Source organism: Lissotriton vulgaris, chromosome 8, assembly GCF_964263255.1.
Source record: "Lissotriton vulgaris chromosome 8, aLisVul1.2, whole genome shotgun sequence".
Taxonomy (NCBI): domain Eukaryota; kingdom Metazoa; phylum Chordata; class Amphibia; order Caudata; family Salamandridae; genus Lissotriton; species Lissotriton vulgaris.
Genome location: NC_141696.1, coordinates 406,329,360 through 406,354,028, shown reverse-complemented (window position 1 = coordinate 406,354,028; position 24,669 = coordinate 406,329,360). Strand labels below are relative to the sequence as shown.

General features: G+C 47.1%; 1 protein-coding gene across 3 annotated transcripts in view; it reads right to left on the bottom strand.

The window, feature by feature from the left end:
- The window catches only part of LOC147697094 (inosine-uridine preferring nucleoside hydrolase-like), an 82,772-nt gene that overhangs the window by 18,537 nt on the left and 39,566 nt on the right, over positions 1-24,669 (bottom strand). For all 3 annotated transcript variants that reach the window (XM_086934170.1, XM_086934172.1, XM_086934171.1), the window contains exons 2-3: positions 16,977-17,166; positions 7,152-7,331 (exon numbers count right to left, since the gene is read on the bottom strand). In XM_086934170.1, the coding sequence (XP_086790296.1) occupies positions 7,152-7,331; positions 16,977-17,159 (363 nt within the window). In that variant the 5' untranslated portion in view covers positions 17,160-17,166. The remainder of the gene's footprint in view (positions 1-7,151; positions 7,332-16,976; positions 17,167-24,669) is intronic.

The following is a 24,669-nucleotide window of genomic DNA, read 5'->3' as shown; positions in this document are numbered from 1 at the left end:
ATCCACATTCGGTCCATCACCTGTTTTGTTTGCAATTGCCGCCATAAGTGCGCTGGGGATGCCCAGACGTGGGTCCAAGGCACTCCACACCACTGGAGTCAAGCTAGCCGGGCTGATGAGAGGTGTTACCTCGAAACCGGTCCGGTCCTCGGATGCTTGATTCCGTTCTGGGAAGGACATGGCTTTTGTAGTTCGGACTGGACTGTTCCCATGGGGCACAGGGTCAGAGCTGATTTGCATATCGCCATTGTCTAACCCAGGGTGGTGTGGAGTGCAAAAAAAGATGGATTTGGGCCCAGATCTTTGGACTGGGGTGAATGTGTGACATTGATCCACATTCGGTCCATCACCTGTTTTGTTTCCAATTGCCGCCCTAAATGCGCTGGGGATGCCCAGACGTGGGTCCCAGGCACTCCACACAACTGGAGTCAAGCTAGCCGGGCTGATGAGAGGTGTTACCTCGAAACCGGTCCGGTCCTCGGATGCTTGATTCCGTTCTGGGAAGGACATGGCTTTTGTAGTTCGGACTGGACTGTTCCCATGGGGCACAGGGTCAGAGCTGATTTGCATATCGCCATTGTCTAACCCAGGGTGGTGTGGAGTGCAAAAAAACGATGGATTTGGGCCCAGATCTTTGGACTGGGGTGAATGTGTGACATTGATCCACATTCGGTCCATCACCTGTTTTGTTTGCAATTGCCGCCCTAAGTGCGCTGGGGATGCCCAGACGTGGGTCCCAGGCACTCCACACCACTGGAGTCAAGCTAGCCGGGCTGATGAGAGGTGTTACCTCGAAACCGGTCCGGTCCTCGGATGCTTGATTCCGTTCTGGGAAGGACATGGCTTTTGTAGTTCAGACTGGACTGTTCCCATGGGGCACAGGGTCAGAGCTGATTTGCATATCGCCATTGTCTAACCCAGGGTGGTGTGGAGTGCAAAAAAACGATGGATTTGGGCCCAGATCTTTGGACTGGGGTGAATGTGTGACATTGATCCACATTCGGTCCATCACCTGTTTTGTTTGCAATTGCCACCCTAAGTGCGCTGGGGATGCCCAGACGTGGGTCCCAGGCACTCCACACCACTGGAGTCAAGCTAGCCGGGCTGATGAGAGGTGTTACCTAGAAACCGGTCCGGTCCTCGGATGCTTGATTCCGTTCTGGGAAGGACATGGCTTTTGTAGTTCGGACTGGACTGTTCCCATGGGGCACAGGGTCAGAGCTGATTTGCATATCGCCATTGTCTAACCCAGGGTGGTGTGGAGTGCAAAAAAACGATAGATTTGGGCCCAGATCTTTGGACTGGGGTGAATGTGTGACATTGATCCACATTCGGTCCATCACCTGTTTTGTTTGCAATTGCCGCCCTAAGTGCGCTGGGGATGCCCAGACGTGGGTCCCAGGCACTCCACACCACTGGAGTCAAGCTAGCCGGGCTGATGAGAGGTGTTACCTCGAAACCGGTCCGGTCCTCGGATGCTTGATTCCGTTCTGGGAAGGACATGGCTTTTGTAGTTCGGACTGGACTGTTCCCATGGGGCACAGGGTCAGAGCTGATTTGCATATCGCCATTGTCTAACCCAGGGTGGTGTGGAGTGCAAAAAAACGATGGATTTGGGCCCAGATCTTTGGACTGGGGTGAATGTGTGACATTGATCCACATTCGGTCCATCACCTGTTTTGTTTGCAATTGCCGCCCTAAGTGCGCTGGGGATGCCTAGACGTGGGTCCCAGGCACTCCACACCACTGGAGTCAAGCTAGCCGGGCTGATGAGAGGTGTTACCTCGAAACCGGTCCGGTCCTCGGATGCTTGATTCCGTTCTGGGAAGGACATGGCTTTTGTAGTTCGGACTGGACTGTTCCCATGGGGCACAGGGTCAGAGCTGATTTGCATATCGCCATTGTCTAACCCAGGGTGGTGTGGAGTGCAAAAAAACGAAGGATTTGGGCCCAGATCTTTGGACTGGGGTGAATGTGTGACATTAATCCACATTCGGTCCATCACCTGTTTTGTTTGCAATTGCCGCCCTAAGTGCGCTGGGGATGCCCAGACGTGGGTCCCAGGCACTCCACACCACTGGAGTCAAGCTAGCCGGGCTGATGAGAGGTGTTACCTCGAAACCGGTCCGGTCCTCGGATGCTTGATTCCGTTCTGGGAAGGACATGGCTTTTGTAGTTCGGACTGGACTGTTCCCATGGGGCACAGGGTCAGAGCTGATTTGCATATCGCCATTGTCTAACCCAGGGTGGTGTGGAGTGCAAAAAAACGATGGATTTGGGCCCAGATCTTTGGACTGGGGTGAATGTGTGACATTGATCCACATTCGGTCCATCACCTGTTTTGTTTGCAATTGCCACCCTAAGTGCGCTGGGGATGCCCAGACGTGGGTCCCAGGCACTCCACACCACTGGAGTCAAGCTAGCCGGGCTGATGAGAGGTGTTACCTAGAAACCGGTCCGGTCCTCGGATGCTTGATTCCGTTCTGGGAAGGACATGGCTTTTGTAGTTCGGACTGGACTGTTCCCATGGGGCACAGGGTCAGAGCTGATTTGCATATCGCCATTGTCTAACCCAGGGTGGTGTGGAGTGCAAAAAAACGATAGATTTGGGCCCAGATCTTTGGACTGGGGTGAATGTGTGACATTGATCCACATTCGGTCCATCACCTGTTTTGTTTGCAATTGCCGCCCTAAGTGCGCTGGGGATGCCCAGACGTGGGTCCCAGGCACTCCACACCACTGGAGTCAAGCTAGCCGGGCTGATGAGAGGTGTTACCTCGAAACCGGTCCGGTCCTCGGATGCTTGATTCCGTTCTGGGAAGGACATGGCTTTTGTAGTTCGGACTGGACTGTTCCCATGGGGCACAGGGTCAGAGCTGATTTGCATATCGCCATTGTCTAACCCAGGGTGGTGTGGAGTGCAAAAAAACGATGGATTTGGGCCCAGATCTTTGGACTGGGGTGAATGTGTGACATTGATCCACATTCGGTCCATCACCTGTTTTGTTTGCAATTGCCGCCCTAAGTGCGCTGGGGATGCCCAGACGTGGGTCCCAGGCACTCCACACCACTGGAGTCAAGCTAGCCGGGCTGATGAGAGGTGTTACCTCGAAACCGGTCCGGTCCTCGGATGCTTGATTCCGTTCTGGGAAGGACATGGCTTTTGTAGTTCGGACTGGACTGTTCCCATGGGGCACAGGGTCAGAGCTGATTTGCATATCGCCATTGTCTAACCCAGGGTGGTGTGGAGTGCAAAAAAACGAAGGATTTGGGCCCAGATCTTTGGACTGGGGTGAATGTGTGACATTAATCCACATTCGGTCCATCACCTGTTTTGTTTGCAATTGCCGCCCTAAGTGCGCTGGGGATGCCCAGACGTGGGTCCCAGGCACTCCACACCACTGGAGTCAAGCTAGCCGGGCTGATGAGAGGTGTTACCTCGAAACCGGTCCGGTCCTCGGATGCTTGATTCCGTTCTGGGAAGGACATGGCTTTTGTAGTTCGGACTGGACTGTTCCCATGGGGCACAGGGTCAGAGCTGATTTGCATATCGCCATTGTCTAACCCAGGGTGGTGTGGAGTGCAAAAAAACGAAGGATTTGGGCCCAGATCTTTGGACTGGGGTGAATGTGTGACATTGATCCACATTCGGTCCATCACCTGTTTTGTTTGCAATTGCCGCCCTAAGTGCGCTGGGGATGCCCAGACGTGGGTCCCAGGCACTCCACACCACTGGAGTCAAGCTAGCCGGGCTGATGAGAGGTGTTACCTCGAAACCGGTCCGGTCCTCGGATGCTTGATTCCGTTCTGGGAAGGACATGGCTTTTGTAGTTCGGACTGGACTGTTCCCATGGGGCACAGGGTCAGAGCTGATTTGCATATCGCCATTGTCTAACCCAGGGTGGTGTGGAGTGCAAAAAAACGATGGATTTGGGCCCAGATCTTTGGACTGGGGTGAATGTGTGACATTGATCCACATTCGGTCCATCACCTGTTTTGTTTGCAATTGCCGCCCTAAGTGTGCTGGGGATGCCCAGACGTGGGTCCCAGGCACTCCACACCACTGGAGTCAAGCTAGCCGGGCTGATGAGAGGTGTTACCTCGAAACCGGTCCGGTCCTCGGATGCTTGATTCCGTTCTGGGAAGGACATGGCTTTTGTAGTTCGGACTGGACTGTTCCCATGGGGCACAGGGTCAGAGCTGATTTGCATATCGCCATTGTCTAACCCAGGGTGGTGTGGAGTGCAAAAAAACGATGGATTTGGGCCCAGATCTTTGGACTGGGGTGAATGTGTGACATTGATCCACATTCGGTCCATCACCTGTTTTGTTTGCAATTGCCGCCCTAAGTGCGCTGGGGATGCCCAGACGTGGGTCCCAGGCACTCCACACCACTGGAGTCAAGCTAGCCGGGCTGATGAGAGGTGTTACCTCGAAACCGGTCCGGTCCTCGGATGCTTGATTCCGTTCTGGGAAGGACATGGCTTTTGTAGTTCGGACTGGACTGTTCCCATGGGGCACAGGGTCAGAGCTGATTTGCATATCGCCATTGTCTAACCCAGGGTGGTGTGGAGTGCAAAAAAACGATGGATTTGGGCCCAGATCTTTGGACTGGGGTGAATGTGTGACATTGATCCACATTCGGTCCATCACCTGTTTTGTTTGCAATTGCCACCCTAAGTGCGCTGGGGATGCCCAGACGTGGGTCCCAGGCACTCCACACCACTGGAGTCAAGGTAGCCGGGCTGATGAGAGGTGTTACCTAGAAACCGGTCCGGTCCTCGGATGCTTGATTCCGTTCTGGGAAGGACATGGCTTTTGTAGTTCGGACTGGACTGTTCCCATGGGGCACAGGGTCAGAGCTGATTTGCATATCGCCATTGTCTAACCCAGGGTGGTGTGGAGTGCAAAAAAACGATAGATTTGGGCCCAGATCTTTGGACTGGGGTGAATGTGTGACATTGATCCACATTCGGTCCATCACCTGTTTTGTTTGCAATTGCCGCCCTAAGTGCGCTGGGGATGCCCAGACGTGGGTCCCAGGCACTCCACACCACTGGAGTCAAGCTAGCCGGGCTGATGAGAGGTGTTACCTCGAAACCGGTCCGGTCCTCGGATGCTTGATTCCGTTCTGGGAAGGACATGGCTTTTGTAGTTCGGACTGGACTGTTCCCATGGGGCACAGGGTCAGAGCTGATTTGCATATCGCCATTGTCTAACCCAGGGTGGTGTGGAGTGCAAAAAAACGATGGATTTGGGCCCAGATCTTTGGACTGGGGTGAATGTGTGACATTGATCCACATTCGGTCCATCACCTGTTTTGTTTGCAATTGCCGCCCTAAGTGCGCTGGGGATGCCCAGACGTGGGTCCCAGGCACTCCACACCACTGGAGTCAAGCTAGCCGGGCTGATGAGAGGTGTTACCTCGAAACCGGTCCGGTCCTCGGATGCTTGATTCCGTTCTGGGAAGGACATGGCTTTTGTAGTTCGGACTGGACTGTTCCCATGGGGCACAGGGTCAGAGCTGATTTGCATATCGCCATTGTCTAACCCAGGGTGGTGTGGAGTGCAAAAAAACGAAGGATTTGGGCCCAGATCTTTGGACTGGGGTGAATGTGTGACATTAATCCACATTCGGTCCATCACCTGTTTTGTTTGCAATTGCCGCCCTAAGTGCGCTGGGGATGCCCAGACGTGGGTCCCAGGCACTCCACACCACTGGAGTCAAGCTAGCCGGGCTGATGAGAGGTGTTACCTCGAAACCGGTCCGGTCCTCGGATGCTTGATTCCGTTCTGGGAAGGACATGGCTTTTGTAGTTCGGACTGGACTGTTCCCATGGGGCACAGGGTCAGAGCTGATTTGCATATCGCCATTGTCTAACCCAGGGTGGTGTGGAGTGCAAAAAAACGAAGGATTTGGGCCCAGATCTTTGGACTGGGGTGAATGTGTGACATTGATCCACATTCGGTCCATCACCTGTTTTGTTTGCAATTGCCGCCCTAAGTGCGCTGGGGATGCCCAGACGTGGGTCCCAGGCACTCCACACCACTGGAGTCAAGCTAGCCGGGCTGATGAGAGGTGTTACCTCGAAACCGGTCCGGTCCTCGGATGCTTGATTCCGTTCTGGGAAGGACATGGCTTTTGTAGTTCGGACTGGACTGTTCCCATGGGGCACAGGGTCAGAGCTGATTTGCATATCGCCATTGTCTAACCCAGGGTGGTGTGGAGTGCAAAAAAACGATGGATTTGGGCCCAGATCTTTGGACTGGGGTGAATGTGTGACATTGATCCACATTCGGTCCATCACCTGTTTTGTTTGCAATTGCCGCCCTAAGTGTGCTGGGGATGCCCAGACGTGGGTCCCAGGCACTCCACACCACTGGAGTCAAGCTAGCCGGGCTGATGAGAGGTGTTACCTCGAAACCGGTCCGGTCCTCGGATGCTTGATTCCGTTCTGGGAAGGACATGGCTTTTGTAGTTCGGACTGGACTGTTCCCATGGGGCACAGGGTCAGAGCTGATTTGCATATCGCCATTGTCTAACCCAGGGTGGTGTGGAGTGCAAAAAAACGATGGATTTGGGCCCAGATCTTTGGACTGGGGTGAATGTGTGACATTGATCCACATTCGGTCCATCACCTGTTTTGTTAGAAATTCATAGCCATGGTTCAAATTTTGGATTTTTGTCATTTTGGTGTCTTTTATTTATTACAATTCTCCCTATTTTTCTTATTTGGTGTGAGATGTTTATTGTATTGTTTTTCAAATGTATCACTGTTTTGGTACTGCATAGATTCATGTAGCAACTTTTGAACTATGTAGCAATCCTGGTCCTGATGTATATATAACTTGTTTAAATATTGTTCTCTCAATCGCAATGTAATCCCAAACACGCTAACAAAGTTAGAATATAACGCTCCCTTATACAATTGGTCCTGGTGAGCTATATAATAAAATAATTACAACCGCAATAATAATTATAATAAACCCATGCTTTTCTATGACGTTGAGTTACCCCTCAAGCGTATTTGGTGCTGGCTAATGGCCATGGAATTTTACATTGATGATCTCTTTGCTTGACTGACTGACATGGTTTAAATAAGTCAATTCTACCACACCGGCATTACTGAAATATTTACTTTTGTCCTTACCTCTCCAACATGTTCATTAATAATTCTGATAATAGCATTTACAGCATGCTCTTTCTGTGCGTGTTCCAGTCGAACGTTGGCAGTTTCGCCAACATCTCCCAAACCATCACTTCCAAAGTGAACAAACGTAGGGTTAACTTCCCCAAGAAGGGAGTTTGAGGCACCAGGGAATACTGGAATCTGTAGGGAGAAATTTAGGGTGTATATTAGATGAGTAATTAATGGTCCCCTTGCCGAGTATCTGCTTTTAATTGGAACTATAAGGGAAAGAAGTATAAAAGATGTATTCCATGATGTCCTTCAGAGCAAAGGCAAATACATTAAATCATAAAACGTTTTGTAAAAGATAAACACTTATTTACCTTTAGACCAAATGACAAACTTTAAACTGCCCAGTCCGGTTTAACTCCATTATTTGTTAAACCTGATTATGTGCATTTTTTCCCAAAATGTATTTTTGTTGACAATTCAGGGTGTAAAGGCATTCAACGGTTGGATATCATTTATGCTGATACAACAGCTTTCAGTTATGCCATTTGGCAATCAGGGGTAGTAGGACATGCATGGGAGGGACGATGGCCAAATGTCAGCTAACAGTGTTCAACAGGAACCTGATTATGTGCATTTGTATTTTTATTCTAAGGTGGCGTAACATGACTACCCTACTCAAAATGCCTAGTGAACAAGTCAGTTAATACATGTGTATTTAGTTAGACTTCTGCAAACAGATGAACAAGCAATTAAGATTCCAATGAGTATTGGACATATAGGGAAAAATGTAATCTATCCAGCAGTTTGTGTAGTAAACATTTTTTTTTCATGCAAGGAACGAGAATGGTTATTTCAGGCCGACAAAAAATGTCTGCTAGGTTAAGCTTGTCCAATAGTATGTCATTCCGGTGTATTCGTCTACGGATGATAGGGGTCATGTCTCTGATGTTCACAGGACCACCTTTACTGTGATCCCTAAAAAGGTATAATAATCAATAACCAAATCAGAGCTCAACATCCAAAACAAAAGAGGGAAAGCCTATGTGTTTCTGCAGAGTCATACATTGCATACAGTCGGTGGTAATCTCTGAACGGATATACTGAGTTATACACATTTGAAAGATCAACATGACATGTTATATGACAAAGAGACCAGGTCAAGCTCAAGTTAACGTTAATGCAAAGATATAAAAAACCAAGAGAAACTGTCCTTCATGAATACATAGGTCACTGTGAGACTCGCTGGGAAATATCACCTCTAATTTTACAGAAAGCAAAATTGAGGTTTGCTACAATTGATTAACAATACTAAATTAATATATTGGAGAATGATCATAGGTAGAAGGGCATTGCTTTTAGACTATATTGTTATAACGTAACTGGTGCTCATGTAAAGCGCTCTTGACACCTTCAGGTCTAGTTTGCGCTATATAAAACTCCACAAAAAAAATCTTAATACTGGAGTATTTTAACCTGGTGACAGATCTAACAGTATGGATGCTAGGTAGCAGTGACTATTGGATAGAAATACTTCAAATAGCTTTCATCATGACTCAACATGCAAATGGTTAGAACTGCTGGTTTTTTTTTTTTTTTTTACTGATTAAGCTTTTAATGCCCTCGGCACTTTAAAAGGTGTCTGAGCATTTCCACCTAAAGTACATTGTAAACAAATACAAAGACTGTTTTATGCTACAGTGGCATTTTTTGTATAACAGGCCCCAATGGGTCTGCAATGTCTTTTGAAAATGTTAATGTATTTTGTCAGCATAATTATTTGAAAATGTATATACATTGTAGATTACAGAAAATACATGTTTAACTGGTGAATAGACGATCCCCCTTTGGAGGTGGTGCCTAATTACATTTATCTAGGAGTTAACTTTGCTTAGAATTTGACATATGCCTCTCCTATAAATCAGATTATAATCTGAACAGAGGTGGTTGCTTGGGCCCTGAATAAAGTGGATGCAAAATGATCATAGCTAAATTTAAGGCCTAATCCGTGCCTATCAACTGACGATTACATAGATGATGATGTGTGGCTTGGTGTTTTGGAGACAATAGTATATTAAATGTACAAACATCTAAAATAGGCACCTGGATGTCAAGGTTACAGTTGCTTAAAGGTAGTCCTGTTGTTGTTTTACATTTAAAATTCGTTTTTATGACTATTTTTAATATTTATCTAGCAAGGCTGATCTTACTAAAATATAACTTCCAGCTACCAGATGAAGAATAACTAAAATGAAGGAGAAATTCAGCTTTGAATTGAATTGAATTGAATATGCTCTCATATAACGCATGGCTACCCGGAGGCATCCCAGCGCTACGATACGGAGCAGATGGAATTTATGGGAAAAGCCATGTCACAGTTGTCTGCGGAACGAGAGGTGGTTGGTTTCCTGACGGATGGGAAGAGGCAGGGAGTCCCAAAGCCTGGAGGCGCTGTAGGAGAAAAGGCGTCCTCCTGTGCAGGTCTTCCTGATTCTGGGGACATCGGCCAGATGTAATTCATTAGACCGAAGACTCCTGGTTGCTTTGTAGGGTTTGATACGGTTGTTAAGAATAGGAGGACCTTTGCCCTGCAAATTTTTATGTGCGATTCAAAGAGCTTTAAAGTATATTCGCTCTTGCATCGGGAGCCAGTGGAGTGTTTTTAGGGCTGGTTTAGCTGAGGAGAGGTTGTTTGTGCCTGTAAGGAGTCTTGCTGCCGAGTTCTGGACCACCTGAAGTTTGTGGATAACTGAGGTGGAGGCTCCTAAATAAAGGGCGTTTCCATAATCCAGCCTCAATAGAATGAGCGCTTGGATTAGGATCTTTTTTGAGCTCTCAGGTAGGAGGGGCAGTATTTTGCGTGTTGACCGGAGCAGGCTGAAGCAGATGGCAGCTGTTTTTCTGGCTTGGGCTCTAAAAGTGAGCTTGTGGTCAAGCCAGAAGCCCAGGCTCTTTCTTTCCTTTTTAGGAATTGGAGCGGGTCCCACACACGACGGCCACAGAGTATGTGGGTTGAAAATTGCTTGGTTATCCAGTAACATGAGCTCCGTCTTGTCACCATTGAGTTTAAGGTGGGACAGACTCATCCAGCTGGCGACTTCTTTAAGACAGGAGCTCAGGTTAATGTGAGCCTACTCTGCCTGGTTCAGTGCCACAATAAGCTGCTTATCGTCCGCATAGCTGATAAGTTGAATTCCAAAAGGTGCAACTATCTCAGCCAATGGGGACATATACACGTTAAAAAGTGTGGGGCTCAGCGAAGTCCCCTGAGGAACCCCGCACTGCAGTGGTAGTGGTTGTGAATAGGTGCTACCTTCAAACACCTGGAAGTATCTTCCTTCAAAGAATGATTCCAGCCAGGAAAGGGCCCTGCCTGTCACTCCCAGCTTTTTGAACCAGTGTACCAGGGAGCGGTGGTTCACCGTAACAAAGGCTGCACTAAGGTCTAGGAGTATGATGGCTACGGCCCCTCCAGTGTCCAAGATCTTTCTAGACTCCTCCACCACCGCCATTAGTGCAGTCTCCATGCCCTGGCCAGTCTGGGAGCAATGGAGTAGTTTGAAGGTTTCAAGATGTGCAGAGAGTTGGCGGTTCACATATCTTTCCGCAACCTTACTAATACCAGGGAGTAGGGAAATGGGACGGTAATTGGCCAGCTCCCTGGCATCTAGATGGGGTTTTTTCAATAATGCTTTCACCATAGCGATCTTCCAGTCCTGGGGGACTAAACCAGATGCTAGAGAGGCGTTGACTAGATTAACAATGGGAGGGATGATGATAGGCATGGGGACTTGAGAATATTAAATGGGGCCGAATCCAGCGGGGAGCCACTCTTGATCATATTAAGGCTAGGAGGAAGGAGTTCCTCAGTGAGTGGAACAAAGGATTCAATCTGGGGGGCATTATTCAGAAGTTCTACTCTGAGCTGCGCGGAAAGGTGTTCTTTATTAACCGGTGGAAGGAGGTTCAGTATGAGCTGAATTTTGGTGGAGGAAAAAATCCGCTAGCTCCTCGCAACGGAGGCCTGAAGAATCAGGTGCCAGGGGAGGGGGTGGGGGTGGTCTGGGACTTTCATACGTTTTTTTATGATCCTGAATATTATTATACGATATTTTTTCTTCGTAGTAGGATGCCTGTGCTGCTTTAATTGCGGCTTTATAGGAGATGAAATATGCCCTATAGTCAGATTTTTTTATCCGTTGAGAAATCTTTCCTCCATATTCTTTCTAATCTTTTGCACCGCTGTTTTAGTTGGCGGAGTTCGGTGTAAACCAGGGTGAGTTGTTTGAGACAGCTTTTTGTATTATGGATCTCCTGGGTAGTATTGTGTCTAGTGAGTTCTCGATCCATGAGTGGAACTCGCCGCTAGCTATTAAGGGATCAGGATTGAAGTTCCTGAGTCCATTCCTCTATACTTAATTTAGGCCATTGGGGGCTTGAGGGCGGGAGGTTAGCACAGTCGGGCGTGGGGAAGATGACTGCCATGCGAAAGGGAATAGGAAATGATCTGACCAGCAGAGGGGCACAGGCTCCTTTCCTTTTAGTTTTGCTATATTTGAGAAGATCGGGTCCAGGAGGTGCCCTTTAGTGTGGGTGGCTTGATGGATCTTTAGAAGCATCTCGTATGCTGCAAGATCATTGGCTATTATGTCCTGGGGGTTATCGAAATGAAGGTTAAAGTCTCCCTAAAGATTACAATTGGGTGAGGTACTGGCTAAGTTTACCACAGATTCAAGCAGTGAACTACAGAATGGTCCCAGGGCTCCTGGGGGGCGATAGAGGAGAATGCTGGTGAACGTGATTAAGGGGGTGAGCGCAATGGAGAAATGGGCATTCTCACAGTCTGAGAGGGAGCTACCCAGAATGCGGCAAACTAGGTGGTCTTCATAGATAATAGCAATCCCTCCCCCTTTGCTGCCTATTCTATCAACACGCTGAATCAGATAGCCCGGGGGTAGCGCTTGGACAACATCTGGGTCGGAGTTAGGTACCAACCAAGTTTCCGTGAGGAATAACACATCATGTGCGGTGTCTTGTAATAAAATGGAGATTTCTGTGGCATGCTTTGGCATGGATCTACAGTTGAGCAGTGCCATGTTAAGCTGATTCCCACCCATCGATTGCCATTGAAGATAATTCATATGGACAGTGAGAGCACTTCTGTTGCCTTTCCTCCAAGGCAATGGAATGTTTACACGGTGAAGTTAAGGTTATCCTAATTTGAAGGAGTATGTCCTGTGAGTATTGGAGGGGAGCGGAGGAAGAGAGGGCAGGTGTTCTGGGCCCAGGGCCCGGTCTGGCGCGGACGGGCGCAGACAGGCTTGCCTTTGGCAGGCCTCCAGCGCGCCACCAGAGCAACCGCTGTGCACGTCCGCTGCGCGCTCCGCTCTGCATGTGTTTTTATCAGGTGGGGTGGAAAGAACTAGACCGCCAACCTGCGGTAGCCGCAAGTCAACTCCCTCCACTTATTCGGGATGGGGATCCGTGGTGGACCGAGGAGGTATCCGTTACGCTAATTATCTAGCTCGTCGCAGCACAGTGAGTGTTCGCACATACAATTCCAGTTATTTTAAAAATAAGTGCACAGTGAGTTAAAAGTTCAAGCGGGCATCAACAGCTAGCGCGGGCAGTGTGATCGCAGAGCTTGAAACAGGCGCCACATCTACCTTCCACGCGTCCATCTTACAGCTTTGAAGGTCATGCTGGAATCCATAATATTTACTATACATTTCAATATTTAAAGTTCAATGCAAACAAAAGCCAAAAAATTAGAATATAAACACACATGGTACTTTTCATGAATTGCAGATTTATCGCAATAATATTCTCTATATAATCAAGTCAAAGGATGGAAATTAAAATGAAGAAGAAACAAGTTACTAATAATGGAATGGAAGAGCTTGGGCAAAACTGCTCTTAGAAAAGAGAATCAGTCCATTTTTCAAACAAGGAGTACAAACAGTGTTAAACATCTTATAGTTTTCTGAAATTTTAGTTCTCTTGAAGTGTATTTTGTTACTGCCAAGTTTTACAGTAATTGAAAACAGAAAGAATCTTCTACATAAAACTAGCTATGTAGATATTTGTTTCTGTTGTCAATTAGGAACCTATTTGAAAGTTTTTAAATAAGTAATTAAATGCTAGATTTTGATGTGGACCCTGTGAATGGAGGTATCAGTGCCCTGTGGTTCGTTTGAACTACAAACCAATGGACATAAAGATGAAGGTGAAAATGGCAAAACCCTCAGTGGAACACAGTGGGTTCCTTCTCAATAGTAACGCTGCTCCGTATCTGTAAGAGCAAGAGTAGTGCACACCACGGGGGCCCATTCACCGTTGTCCTGTTTTTGAAAGACAATCGCCCGAGGCCAGTAGGGCTGGCGTCCACGGACACATCTGATTCACGGCAAAGTTCAAAGTAAGGGTTTAGTGCTGACAAAGCTTGTTTTTTGCTTGAAATGCTTCTTTCCCAAATTGTATTTGTTTTAGTCAGTTCTTGAAGAGGAGCTGTGAGTGTGGTCAAATTTTGAATGAATCGGCCACAGTATGTGACCATCCCCAAGCAACTGCATACGCCTGTAACGCTGGTTGGCCCCAGGGCTGACTAAATGTCCAGAAGTTTTGCAGGATCAGGCATGACCCCATGTTCAGAGAAATGGCAGCAGAAGAAACTAATTTCTTCAGAAAGAATATTACACTTTTCACGGTGCAGGGTAAGTCCACTGCCCTGAAATCGCTTGAACAATGCCTTCGGCCAGTCATGATATTGTTTGGTGGTTGAAGCATGCATTAGGATGTCATCACTGGCATGGATGACCCCTTCAAGACCAGCCAGCATGCCCCTGATGGTATGTTTAGGCTTGCGGGCTACTACAATTGGGGATACCCATGGTGTGGGACCTTCTACTTTCTCAATGATGTCTGCTTGGTTCAGTTTTCTCAGTTCGTCCTCTACCTTTGGGCACAGATGGAATGCCAATCGGCGATGTCTTAGTGCAACCGGCTGGATCGACTTGTCTATATGGAGGTATATGAGACGGTCTTTTAGACAACCAATGCCTTGCAATAGCGGCGAGAACTTACTTAGATCATCTACACTTCACAAATGCACACTGAGAGTAAAAGTGAGTAGATGAAGTCGTTCTGCTGTGCGACAACTCAGTAACATTCCAGAGCCAGTATTGGTGATGTATATCTTTGCACATGTGGAATGTGATTCATGAGAGATTTCTGTAGTAAAGACCCTGCCAGTGGTGCTGAAGAACCAGAGGCAAACACCTGGTTGACAGCGGGCGCAGGACAGGCTGTAGCGGGAGAGTCATCAGTAGAGACTGCACAAGAATGTTTCAATAAGGGCCAGAACTTGGTGGCCCAATAGGAGGATTATGCATTTGGGAATGCGCCGTGGAGGGTAGTCTCCTGGCTGCATACCGTGTATCACATGAACCGCCACAACCACATCATCTTCATCATCTATTCCTTCCTCGTCATCTGGGGCCTCTGGGGTCTGCATAACATTAATAGATTTGGGTTTTGGTGCCTTTTGAGGGGCGGCAGAGATGTATATTTTGGCAAAATGATTTAGATCATTGCAGGCAGTACATCTCTTGCCCTGAGCAGGGCATGACACCTGATGAGGGTATGGTCCAACGCACATGTAACACACCTTGGCTTGAGGCGGATCTTTTTTTTTTACAATTCCACAGCTGTTACTGCAGTGACAGGTTCAGTCTTTACTTGTCGTTGGAGAGTCACTTCCATATGCACAGCATGCACTTTAGAGAGTTCCATTGACCTCCCCATCATGAGTATATCAGCCATGGACATCCCCGGGACCTGTAGAATGTTCTCCCATAGTTTGACAGATATGCAACCCTGTATAAACTCAGTGCGAAGTGTTCCAGGCAGCGTGCAAGCGTGAGCAAGTTCTTTCAGTCGGGCTTAAAAGGTGTCCATTGATTCCTCAGGAAGCTGTCTGGCTTGGCGTTGTAGGAATCGTTCATAGTTGGTATTCACAATTTACTCAAAATGCACAGTGAGGGGTTGTTTCAGAGTTGCATGTGTAAATGGTGTGCCAACCTCCACTACCAATTTCCCTAGCTTGTGACTGGTGGCACCCCCAAGATGTAGGAGCATGGGGCGGCAGCTGTCATTTTCCAAGGCTACTGCAACAAAATACATTTCCAGTCTCTCTACTCAGTCTGTTCGTCGTGATGCCTGTGCAGATGGGGGGGCCTTCTATGATAAAAGGCTCAAGTGAAGGTACTGGTCAAGCAGGTAGCAGTTTATTCAGAGTATGAAGGTGGAGCAAAAGTAGGAGCCAAGCAACTTGTGATGAGAAAGGCACCATCAGGCGAAAGTCATACGGTGGGGCTAGGGGGTTGGGCCCCCAAGACACCACTACCAGGAACCATTCCGTTTGTTTGCCTTAAGGGGCAGTAGCAGCACCATAGAGGTTGGGAAGGCTCTCACCTTCTCATTGATGGAGGCAGCAGGAGACTTTGCTCAGCCCAGAAGACAAAAGAAACTTGCCAGTGCAGGCAAAAACAGCTGGACCCTCTAGGCAGCTTGCCCTGTGCAGGAGACAAAAGGGCAGCCGCAGCATGCTCTGGACACAGAGCTGAAGGCGGCAAAGAAATGTCACCTGGTGGGCCTGCCAGGAGAAGGACAAACGTCCTCCACTGGTCAGAAGGACAATCGATGAAGCCCACCTCAATCCGCAGGAGCAGCTTCAGACCGTGGTGTGTGGCAAGGCCGGAGAGGAGAAAGGATAGGCGTGCAAACGCTAACAGCATCAGCAGGAGGCGGACAATTTGTGGATGCTCTGCAGGGCAAGATCGGGTGCATGGGTGGGAAACAAACCACCCTTGTTGCCAGTTTGTCATGTATTAAGGCACCGCCTGAAGCTGGAGGCGATCGTGTAGTTTAAATAAAGAGTAAACACTGGTTTTCATGAACTATCTGACCATGAGGTCCGGGCCTCGGGTCATTTTATTATCTCCCGATCACGTCACGGACAATACCACTTGGGCCATGCATGACGGGTTCCTCTACTTTTTCCCCCTTCACTTGCACATAAGAATAAGATGCTCCAAAGTTCCAAACAAAACATACACCAGGGCACATTTACAGGCACACAGATAAAAAGTCTCTAAATCTGCTATTTTGCTGAACATTGACACTTTAAAACAATATGTCTTTACTTGATTTTGCCCCCATAGATGCTGTTTGAGGAGTCACTACAAAATTACTAGTGCTACCAGCACTAATAATTTAACAGAGCAACCAATCTGAAAGATTTCAAAAGGGGTTCTAAAAATGACCAAATAATGTTCCCAACCTTCTTCATTGTGTAGTTTATGGTATATTTCCTGATTGTTCTTGCTTATTATATCACTTATGTCTTGACTGGCGTTTCAAAAACACCACATTTTAAATATTTAGCTTTTACATTTTGAAATGAGGTAACCATAAACTTAAGCTTCTTTATACATGGTTCCACTATGTTTTACCACAGTCTTCTTTCTCACTATATTCTATTCAGTTACAATGCAAGAATTCCCCAAAACACCAGACACAAGGACAGTTTGCCTTTTGGCTACTCGGTCTCCACTAGCAACAAGATGATGTTGACGCAATGTGGTGCCTGTGTACGGCCTCTTAGGTTGGCACCAAAAGGAGATTCTCATAATGGTCTTAATGTAGCAATGACACTGGTTCTTTTTGTGCCTTTGCCATTTTCTTCCTTGGAAACGTACACATTAGTGGCAGGCAAATTCACTGCTATGCATGGCCTTCTTCAGAAGTTGACCCCTTCCTTTCCTTAATGCTGCTTACCTCAGTCCTTTCACAGACTTCTAACAAGCGCAGTACGTTCTTGCACACATTATCAATGGTTGTGTTTCCAAAGCAGCATGTGATCCCCAAGATTTCCACATTAGGATCTGCCAGGGCCATCATGAGTGCTTGGGCATCATCCAACCCGCAATCAACATCAACCAGAAGCAACTTCTTAGCCATAGTGGACCTAAGAAATGACAGAGAAATGTGTAAGTCTATGAAAGATGCAACAGCTGCAAATTTGTGATATGAGCAGCAATTCACAGATGATCTCTTAGGGGCTGATTTATTAAAACAGTGAAATCTCCAAATCATAGTCTAACACATCCATATTCTAGATTGTACGTGTACACAACCACATTTTTTTTTTTAAAACATATATCATTGTGTTTTTATGGTACCGCTTGGGCTGTTGCCTGACATGTACCAATTTAAGACAGGACAATGGCAAAGGACCAAACTTATAAACATCATTGGCTACCATTTGTATATATAACAACAACAAAAACAAGAACTTTGCGCAGACACTTCCACAACACCCACAGTTAGGGGCATGATTAAGTATCTGTGATCGCCACAATGGGAAATACAATATGCAGTGTGTTATGCCACGGGACGTCTGATGAAGACTGCTCATCAAAGGGTTTGAGAGGGAAGGGGGGAAGGTCTATACCTTGATAAGTAGCCCATCTAGACCAAATTTTTCTATGCTTCTGAGTGCAGCCCCTCGCCTGGAGACCAGTATCTCCGCACCCATGCATTTGTCTAATTCAATTTGCCATTTCCCTATTGTCGGGGGGAGGTCCCCTTCCACAGCTGACCAATGTCGCATTTGGCAATAGTGATGGGAAGGAAAAGCAGGTGTTGTTTGTATCGATTTCCCCCATGTCGTCAGTGCTATGAAGTAAGAACAGTCTAGGGGTTGTGTGGGAGATCCCAGGACAGCACCTCTTTTAGACAAGCCAAGACTTTACGCCAGAAGGGCTGTATAGCGGTATAACTGCTTCCAAATTGTGGAATTCACTCCCTCTGGACATGCGTGCTCAACCCAATCTAGCCTCCTTCCGTAAACTCCTAAAGACTTGGCTGTTCCCTCAATTCTCCTCATTTGTCCACGCCTGTTCTCATCATTAGCGCTTGGACGCTCACGGGCAGCCATGTGCTCTAGAAATCCTTAAACATAAACATACTGTGTGGAAAAACGTCCCCTCCTCTTTTCCACAGCATAAGCACTAGGGGGATGTTATCACCCCATCTTCAAAAGACAGAGGCGTGTATAATAAACGCAGAGAAGTATTTAAATTGAATGAGATGGTATCTAAGGTACACCACCGCACCCCGGGGACTAGCTATAGCCTCAGCCCAGTCATCGTCGATCACGCCTGGGATATCTTCTTACCACACTTTCTGGTCCTGTGTAGGGTCTTAGTGGAGTGCGTTCAGCGGCGTCACTAGGGGGGTGCGGGGGGTGCGGACCGCACCGGGTGACACCATTTGATGGGGGTGACACCGTGCAGTCCCACCCAGTATTATGCATCAGGTGTGTGACAGTCACGCATTTTAAAAACTCGTGCTGACTTGTGTGCCAGCTCTGCTGCTCCCGGGCGCTGCAGGCCCACTTGCCAGCAGCTGGCTCAGATAGTTAACAAACAGTTAAATCTCTCTGGCTCTGAGAGTCAGTGAGGTGCTACAATGTTAGAATCTGCGTCGGACTGCCCTGGCTAGATTTAATGCCGTGGCGCGGTTTTGGCGCTGGGGGGGCTTATAATCGGATGTGACCTCACGTTTTGCTGCCTGAACACAGGAAGTGAGGTCCCTGGTCGTCAGAAGCGGCGGGGGACTCGAGATAGACAGTGAGCTGCTGCCTCCCGTGGATCGTGTCAAAACCGGCAGGTACTGGTAACACACTAGCATTCTTAAAACCTACGGCTGGTTAGGATCAAGGTTGTGTGACAGTTCGTTGTTTATTGTGATTAATTGTTGATATGGAGAGTAAGTGGAAAGAGAAAGGTCAGGTTAAGTCTAGGAGGTCCTAGGAAAGGTGTAGGAGCAGAGAGAAACGGGAAAATAATTTTTAAAATGAGAAGAAACGGATACAGCTTGGTGCTATTACAGGCTGGCCGTGAAGAAAGGCACTAGAGCTCTATAGTTAAAGATTCGTTTATTAAGTACCTGTTAGAAATGTTTAGCATTAAGGAAAGGGAAGGAAATGTTGAACTTTAAGGGGAGGATAACGGTGAGAGGGAGGGGCTAGAATTCATGTTATTACAGTGTTAGAGTGACAGGGTGTAAGGCTAAAGCAAAGGGTGATGTGTTGGAATCTTTGATTGCTTCAAGATATAGCTGCCTTTTTCATAAATAAAAGTATTGAGGGGCTTCCCATCCCTATGCCATACAAGACCAGTCACGCTGTTTATTGTCGGATGTGACCCCCCAGGTGCCAGCTGAGCCAGGGGCGTAGTTGCCATAGTCCAGCCAGTGCAGCTGTACAGTTGGCGCTGGGGCCAAGAAGAGGGTAGGGGCCCTCGCCTTCCTGCGCGAGCTGCTGTTTACGAGCACTCAATTCACTTCGCCGTTGGGCGTCTTCTGTCTGTATTCTCTGTCCGTGGCTCTGCAGAAGGGCCTGGATTTCAGCTTCTTGTTTGTTTTTCTAAGGGCTCGAAGATGGCGCATTGCCGTCACTGACAGGCTCAGCCGGGTGGGAGTAGCAGTTGTAACTCATAATGCAGGGCCACTTTGCCTCAGGAGTAAACTGCCTGGCTAGTTGATTGTAAGTGCCTGCTGAAAGTTTGTATAAAATTAAAATAATCATTAGAAGTGGCAAAAACTCCGTCCAGCCAGTAAGCCGACCTTAAGAGTCTTGTTACTCTGATCCCTGTGGCCTGTCGGGAGAGGGCGGAGATGTACATTGGGCAGCGGTGCAAAGCCTACCACTAGCCAAGGAGTAGTTCTGTCTCGCCTCATGCTATTTATTGGCTGTATCATACTGCCTCCTACCAGTGTACGAGGGACTATACAATGTCACAAAAGCACACTGAATCATCACCCATAGGATTCTTTATCATGTCTGCAGACTGTGCAGACAGCCACACCCATACACTGCGTCATCACATATAGCATTCTTTATTTCATACATGCATACTATGCAGAATGCCACTCACATCATTCTCGCATATAACATTCTATATTTCATACATTATTATTTCAAACCTGCATCCTATACAGAAAGTCACACACGTACATATATATGTTCACGCATACACATAAGCACACCATCCACCTGCTTAAAACAAAACAAGCGTTGGCAAAGCCAGTACTTCTGGCTTTAATGTGGAAATACATGAAAACAGACTGCCACGCACTAAGCTCTGGTTGATCCCTGCTGGAAAGTCAGAACATGTATGTGTACAATGAGTCATGCTGTATATTCGCAAACTGTATTTTATGAGGTTTGATGATAGCTGTGTTGCTTTTCTCACAGAGATAGTTTATTTCACTTGTGTAACTTGTACTTTCGTATAACTATGTTTGAATAGGTGCATGCTCGGGTACAGGGGCTCGTCGGGCGCGGGGTGGGAGCTCATGTTAAACCGGCCAGGCCAGCGGGGAAGCTCACCTTATTTCGCTGTTTGCACCTTAAGTAAAGAGCTTGCATCGGGCTGCCTGCCTTTAAATTCTGCATTCTCCGGGGACGGTGTTTCCCAAATCCTGCTCCCTCACAAACCGCAAACGCCGCCTTGTGTATCCCAGCATGGGTCTCTTACCCCCCCTGAATTGTTCTCCGGCTCCAGGGGTAAGTCGTGAGGGGGTGACACCATGAGTTACCGCACTGGGTGACACCAACCCTAGTGACGCCACTGAGTGCGTTGTCAATGTCTGGGAGATCTGTCCAATTTTGTGGGCACCCAAATCACCCATGAGGAGGCGACCATCCAGAGGGTGAAACTCTGGAAGGTTGTTCGAGGTGAGAAGCATGGGGGTGAGAGCATGACGCAATTGAAGGTACTTGTAGAAGTGGGTTTTATGGAGTTGGAATTCTTTCTGCAACTGTTGGATGCATTTTAGAGTAGTGCCCCGCTCAACGTCCCCAAGTGTGGATATGCTGACCAGCTCTTACATGCGAAACCCCTTTAACGTTGCCACCTGGCGCAAGTACGTACCATGCCACAGGGGTGTTACCTGATTCAGACGCCCATGCCACCCCATCCACCGAACGGTATACTGCCAGAGTCGAATCGTTGTTCTGCTAGCATGGGGTCGAAAATCGAGGCTCTGTGTACTTTATAATAACTGGAGAAGGGGAACCCCCTCCATGGCTACATGTTCTAGAGCAAGAGCCGGATCTGTAGATATATTGTACCACCATTCGTTAATGACCAATAGGTGAGATGCCACATGGTATGAGTACACGTCTGCCGCAGCAACGCTACCGCAGTAGGTAGTTTTGTACACGTCTGTAGCACCACTCTAACAGCCCCCCCACCCCCCAAGAATTTATTATGTATGTCTTTTTTTGCGCAAACCATGAGCGCGGTATATGATAAAGGAAGTTTTGTAACCAATAAAGCACTCTGGAGAGATAGACCATTTTAAAAATCGCAGAGCGCCCATACAGCGAGAGAGGTAGAGATGACCATATTGTTGTCTCGGAGGCCAGCAAGAAGTGGATTAATGTTGTGCGCCCATGCGATCGTTGGACAAGGAGGCATAAAGATACCGAGATATTGGAATCCCTCTGTCCACTTACCACTTTTTTGGCAGATATTTGTTTCACACCGTTTTATGCATCAGTCCTATAAAGTGCTAAAAGTCATGCCCCTGTTAAGGATAACAGTAGAAAAAAAAGATGTAATCAGTGATGTCACTGACCATGTCATGAGTGATGTAATACGTGATGTCATCAGCAGTGCATTGCGGGGGCGCGATTTATAGTTAGCTCAACTAACTATATTCTCTGGTTTTGTACAAGTGAAATGTCCAACTAACTATAACGTCCTTGAAACCTGTGGTTTTTTCAGTGAATTTCGAAGGTTTTTAAATGCCAATTTCTAACTATAACGTCCCTGAAACCTATGGTTTTTCTACTGAATTTCAAAGCTGTTTTAAATGAAAATTTCTAACTATAGCATCCCTGAAACCTATGTTTTTTACAGTCAATTTCAAAGGTTTTTTAAATGCTAATTTATAACTAATACGTCCTTGAAACCTATGGTTTTTTCAGTGAATTTCAAAGGTTTTTTAAATGCTAATTTCTAACTATTCCTACATAAGTAGGACATTTGCAGAAAGAGGCACGAGGGGTACAGAAAGAAGCAAGAGAGGTGCAGAAATAAGCAAGAGAAGTGCATAAAGCAACAGAGATGCATAAAGGGGGAAGTGGGGAGGAGAAAGAGTGATACAGAAAGAAGCAAGAGAGGCGCAGAAAGAAACAAAAGAAGTGCAGAAAGAAGGGAGAGAGGTACAGAAAGAGGCAAGAGGGAAGCAGAAAGAAGGAAGAAGGGTGCAGAAAGAGGCACAAGGGTTGCAGAAACAAGGGACAGAGGTGCAGAAAGAAGCTCAAGTGCTGCAGAAAGAAGCACAAGTGCTGCAGAAAGAAGCAAGAGTAGTGCATAAAGAAGCAACAGAAGTGCTGAAAGAGGCAAGAATGAGGGAAGAGGGGTGCGTAAAGAGGAACAAGTGGTGCAGGAAGAAGCAAGAAATGCGTAAACAAACAAAAGAAGTGCAGAAAGAACAGAGGTGCAGAAAGAGGCACATGGGTAAAGAAAGAGGGAACAGAGGAGCAGAAAGAGGCAAGAGGAGTGCAAAAAGAGGGAAGAGGGGTGCACGAAGAGGCACGAGGGGTGCAGAAAAAAGCAAGAGAGGTGCACATAGAAACAAAAGTGCAGAAGGAAGCAACAAAGGTACAGATAAAGACAAGAGGGGAGCAGAAAGAGGGGTGCAGAAAGAGGCACAAGGGTTGCAGAAAAAAAGGAGATAAGTGCAAAAAGAAGCATGAGTGCTGCAGAAGGAAGCAAGAGAGGTGTAGAAAGAAGCAAGAGCAGTGCAGAAAGAAGCAACAGAATTGCAGAAAGAGGCAGCAGGGATGCAAAAAGAGGGATGCATAAAGAGGCACAAGCAATGCAGAAAGAAGCAAGGGATGTGCAAAAAGAAATATAAGAAGTGCAGAAAGAAGGATCGGGGTGCACAAAGAGGCAAGAGGAGTGCAAAAATAGGGAAGTGGGGTGCAGAAAAAGGCACAAGGGTTGCAGAAAAAATGTACAGAGGTGCAGAAAGAAGCACAAGTGCAGCAGAATAAAGAAAGAGAGATGCACAAAGAAGAGTAGTGCAGAAAGAAGCAATGGAAGTACAGAAAGAAGCAACAGGCAAGAGGAGTGCAAAATGAGGGAAGAGGGGTGCATAAAAGGCATGAGCAGTGCAGAAAGAAGGAACAGAGGTGCAGAAAGAGGCAAGAGGAGTGCAGAAAGAAGCAAGAGAGGTGCACAAAGAAACAAAAGAAGTGCAGAAAAAGCAACAGAGGTGCAGAAAGAGACAAGAGGGGAGCGGGAAGAGGGGTGCAGAAGGGGGCACAAGGGTTGCAAAAAGAAGGGACAGAGGTGCAGAAAGAAGCACATGTGCTGCAGAAAGAAACAAGAGAGGTGCAGAAAGAAGCAAGAGAGGTGCAGAAAGAAACAAAAGAAGTGCAGAAAGAAGTGCAAAAAGAGGCAAAAGGGGTGAAGAAAGAGAACAAAGGAGGATAAAGACGCAAGAGGAGTGCAAAAAGAGGAAAGAGTGGTGCAGAAAGAGGCACTAGGGGTGCATAAAGAAGCACAAGAGGAGCACAAAGAAACAAAATAAGTGCAGAAAGAAGGAACAGAGGTACAGAAAGAGGCAAGAGGTGTGCAGAAAGAGGCAAACGGGGTGCAGTGAGAAGTGCAGAAAGAAACAAAAGAAGTGCAGAAAGAAGGAACACAGGTGTATAAAGAGGCAAGAGGGGTGTGAAAGAGGCACGAGGGGTGCAGAAAGAAGCAACAGAGGTGAGAAAGAGGGAAGAGGGGTGGAGAAAGAGACAAGAGAGGTTCAGAAAGAAGGAACAGAGGTGCAGAAAGAGGCAACATGGGTGAGGAAATAGGCAAGAGGGGTGGAGAAAAAGGCAAGGGGCGCAGAAAGAATCAAGAGAGCTGCAGAAAAAAGAAAAGAAGTGCAGATAGAAAGAACAGAGGTGCTGAAAGAGGCAAGAGGGGTGCAGAAAGAAACAAAAAATGCAGAACGAAGCAACGGAGGCACACGTCCTAACCAACCACAATACCTAAAATAGACCACAGACTGTAAAACCCACTACACATCTACAATATCTGAAACTGATCAGAAAGATGGAAGATGACCACAATACATCAAACTGACCATAACACCTGAACTTTAAATCAATGCATGAAACCAGGGCCTGTGCCTGAAACTGATAATAGTATACCTGAAATCAGCAGTATTACCTGAGACCAACCACAGGAAATGAAACAATACCTGCCAACCATCAAGATACAGGAAATTGACCTCAAACCTGAAATAAAGCACACTACATGAAACCCATTGATGATGGTGACTGCAGTATCTGAAACTGACAGCTGTACCTGAAAAAGGTTATTATATTTTGAAATTGGCACCAGTACCGAATACTTACCTTAGTGCCTAATCCTGGCTTCAATCCCTGAAACCC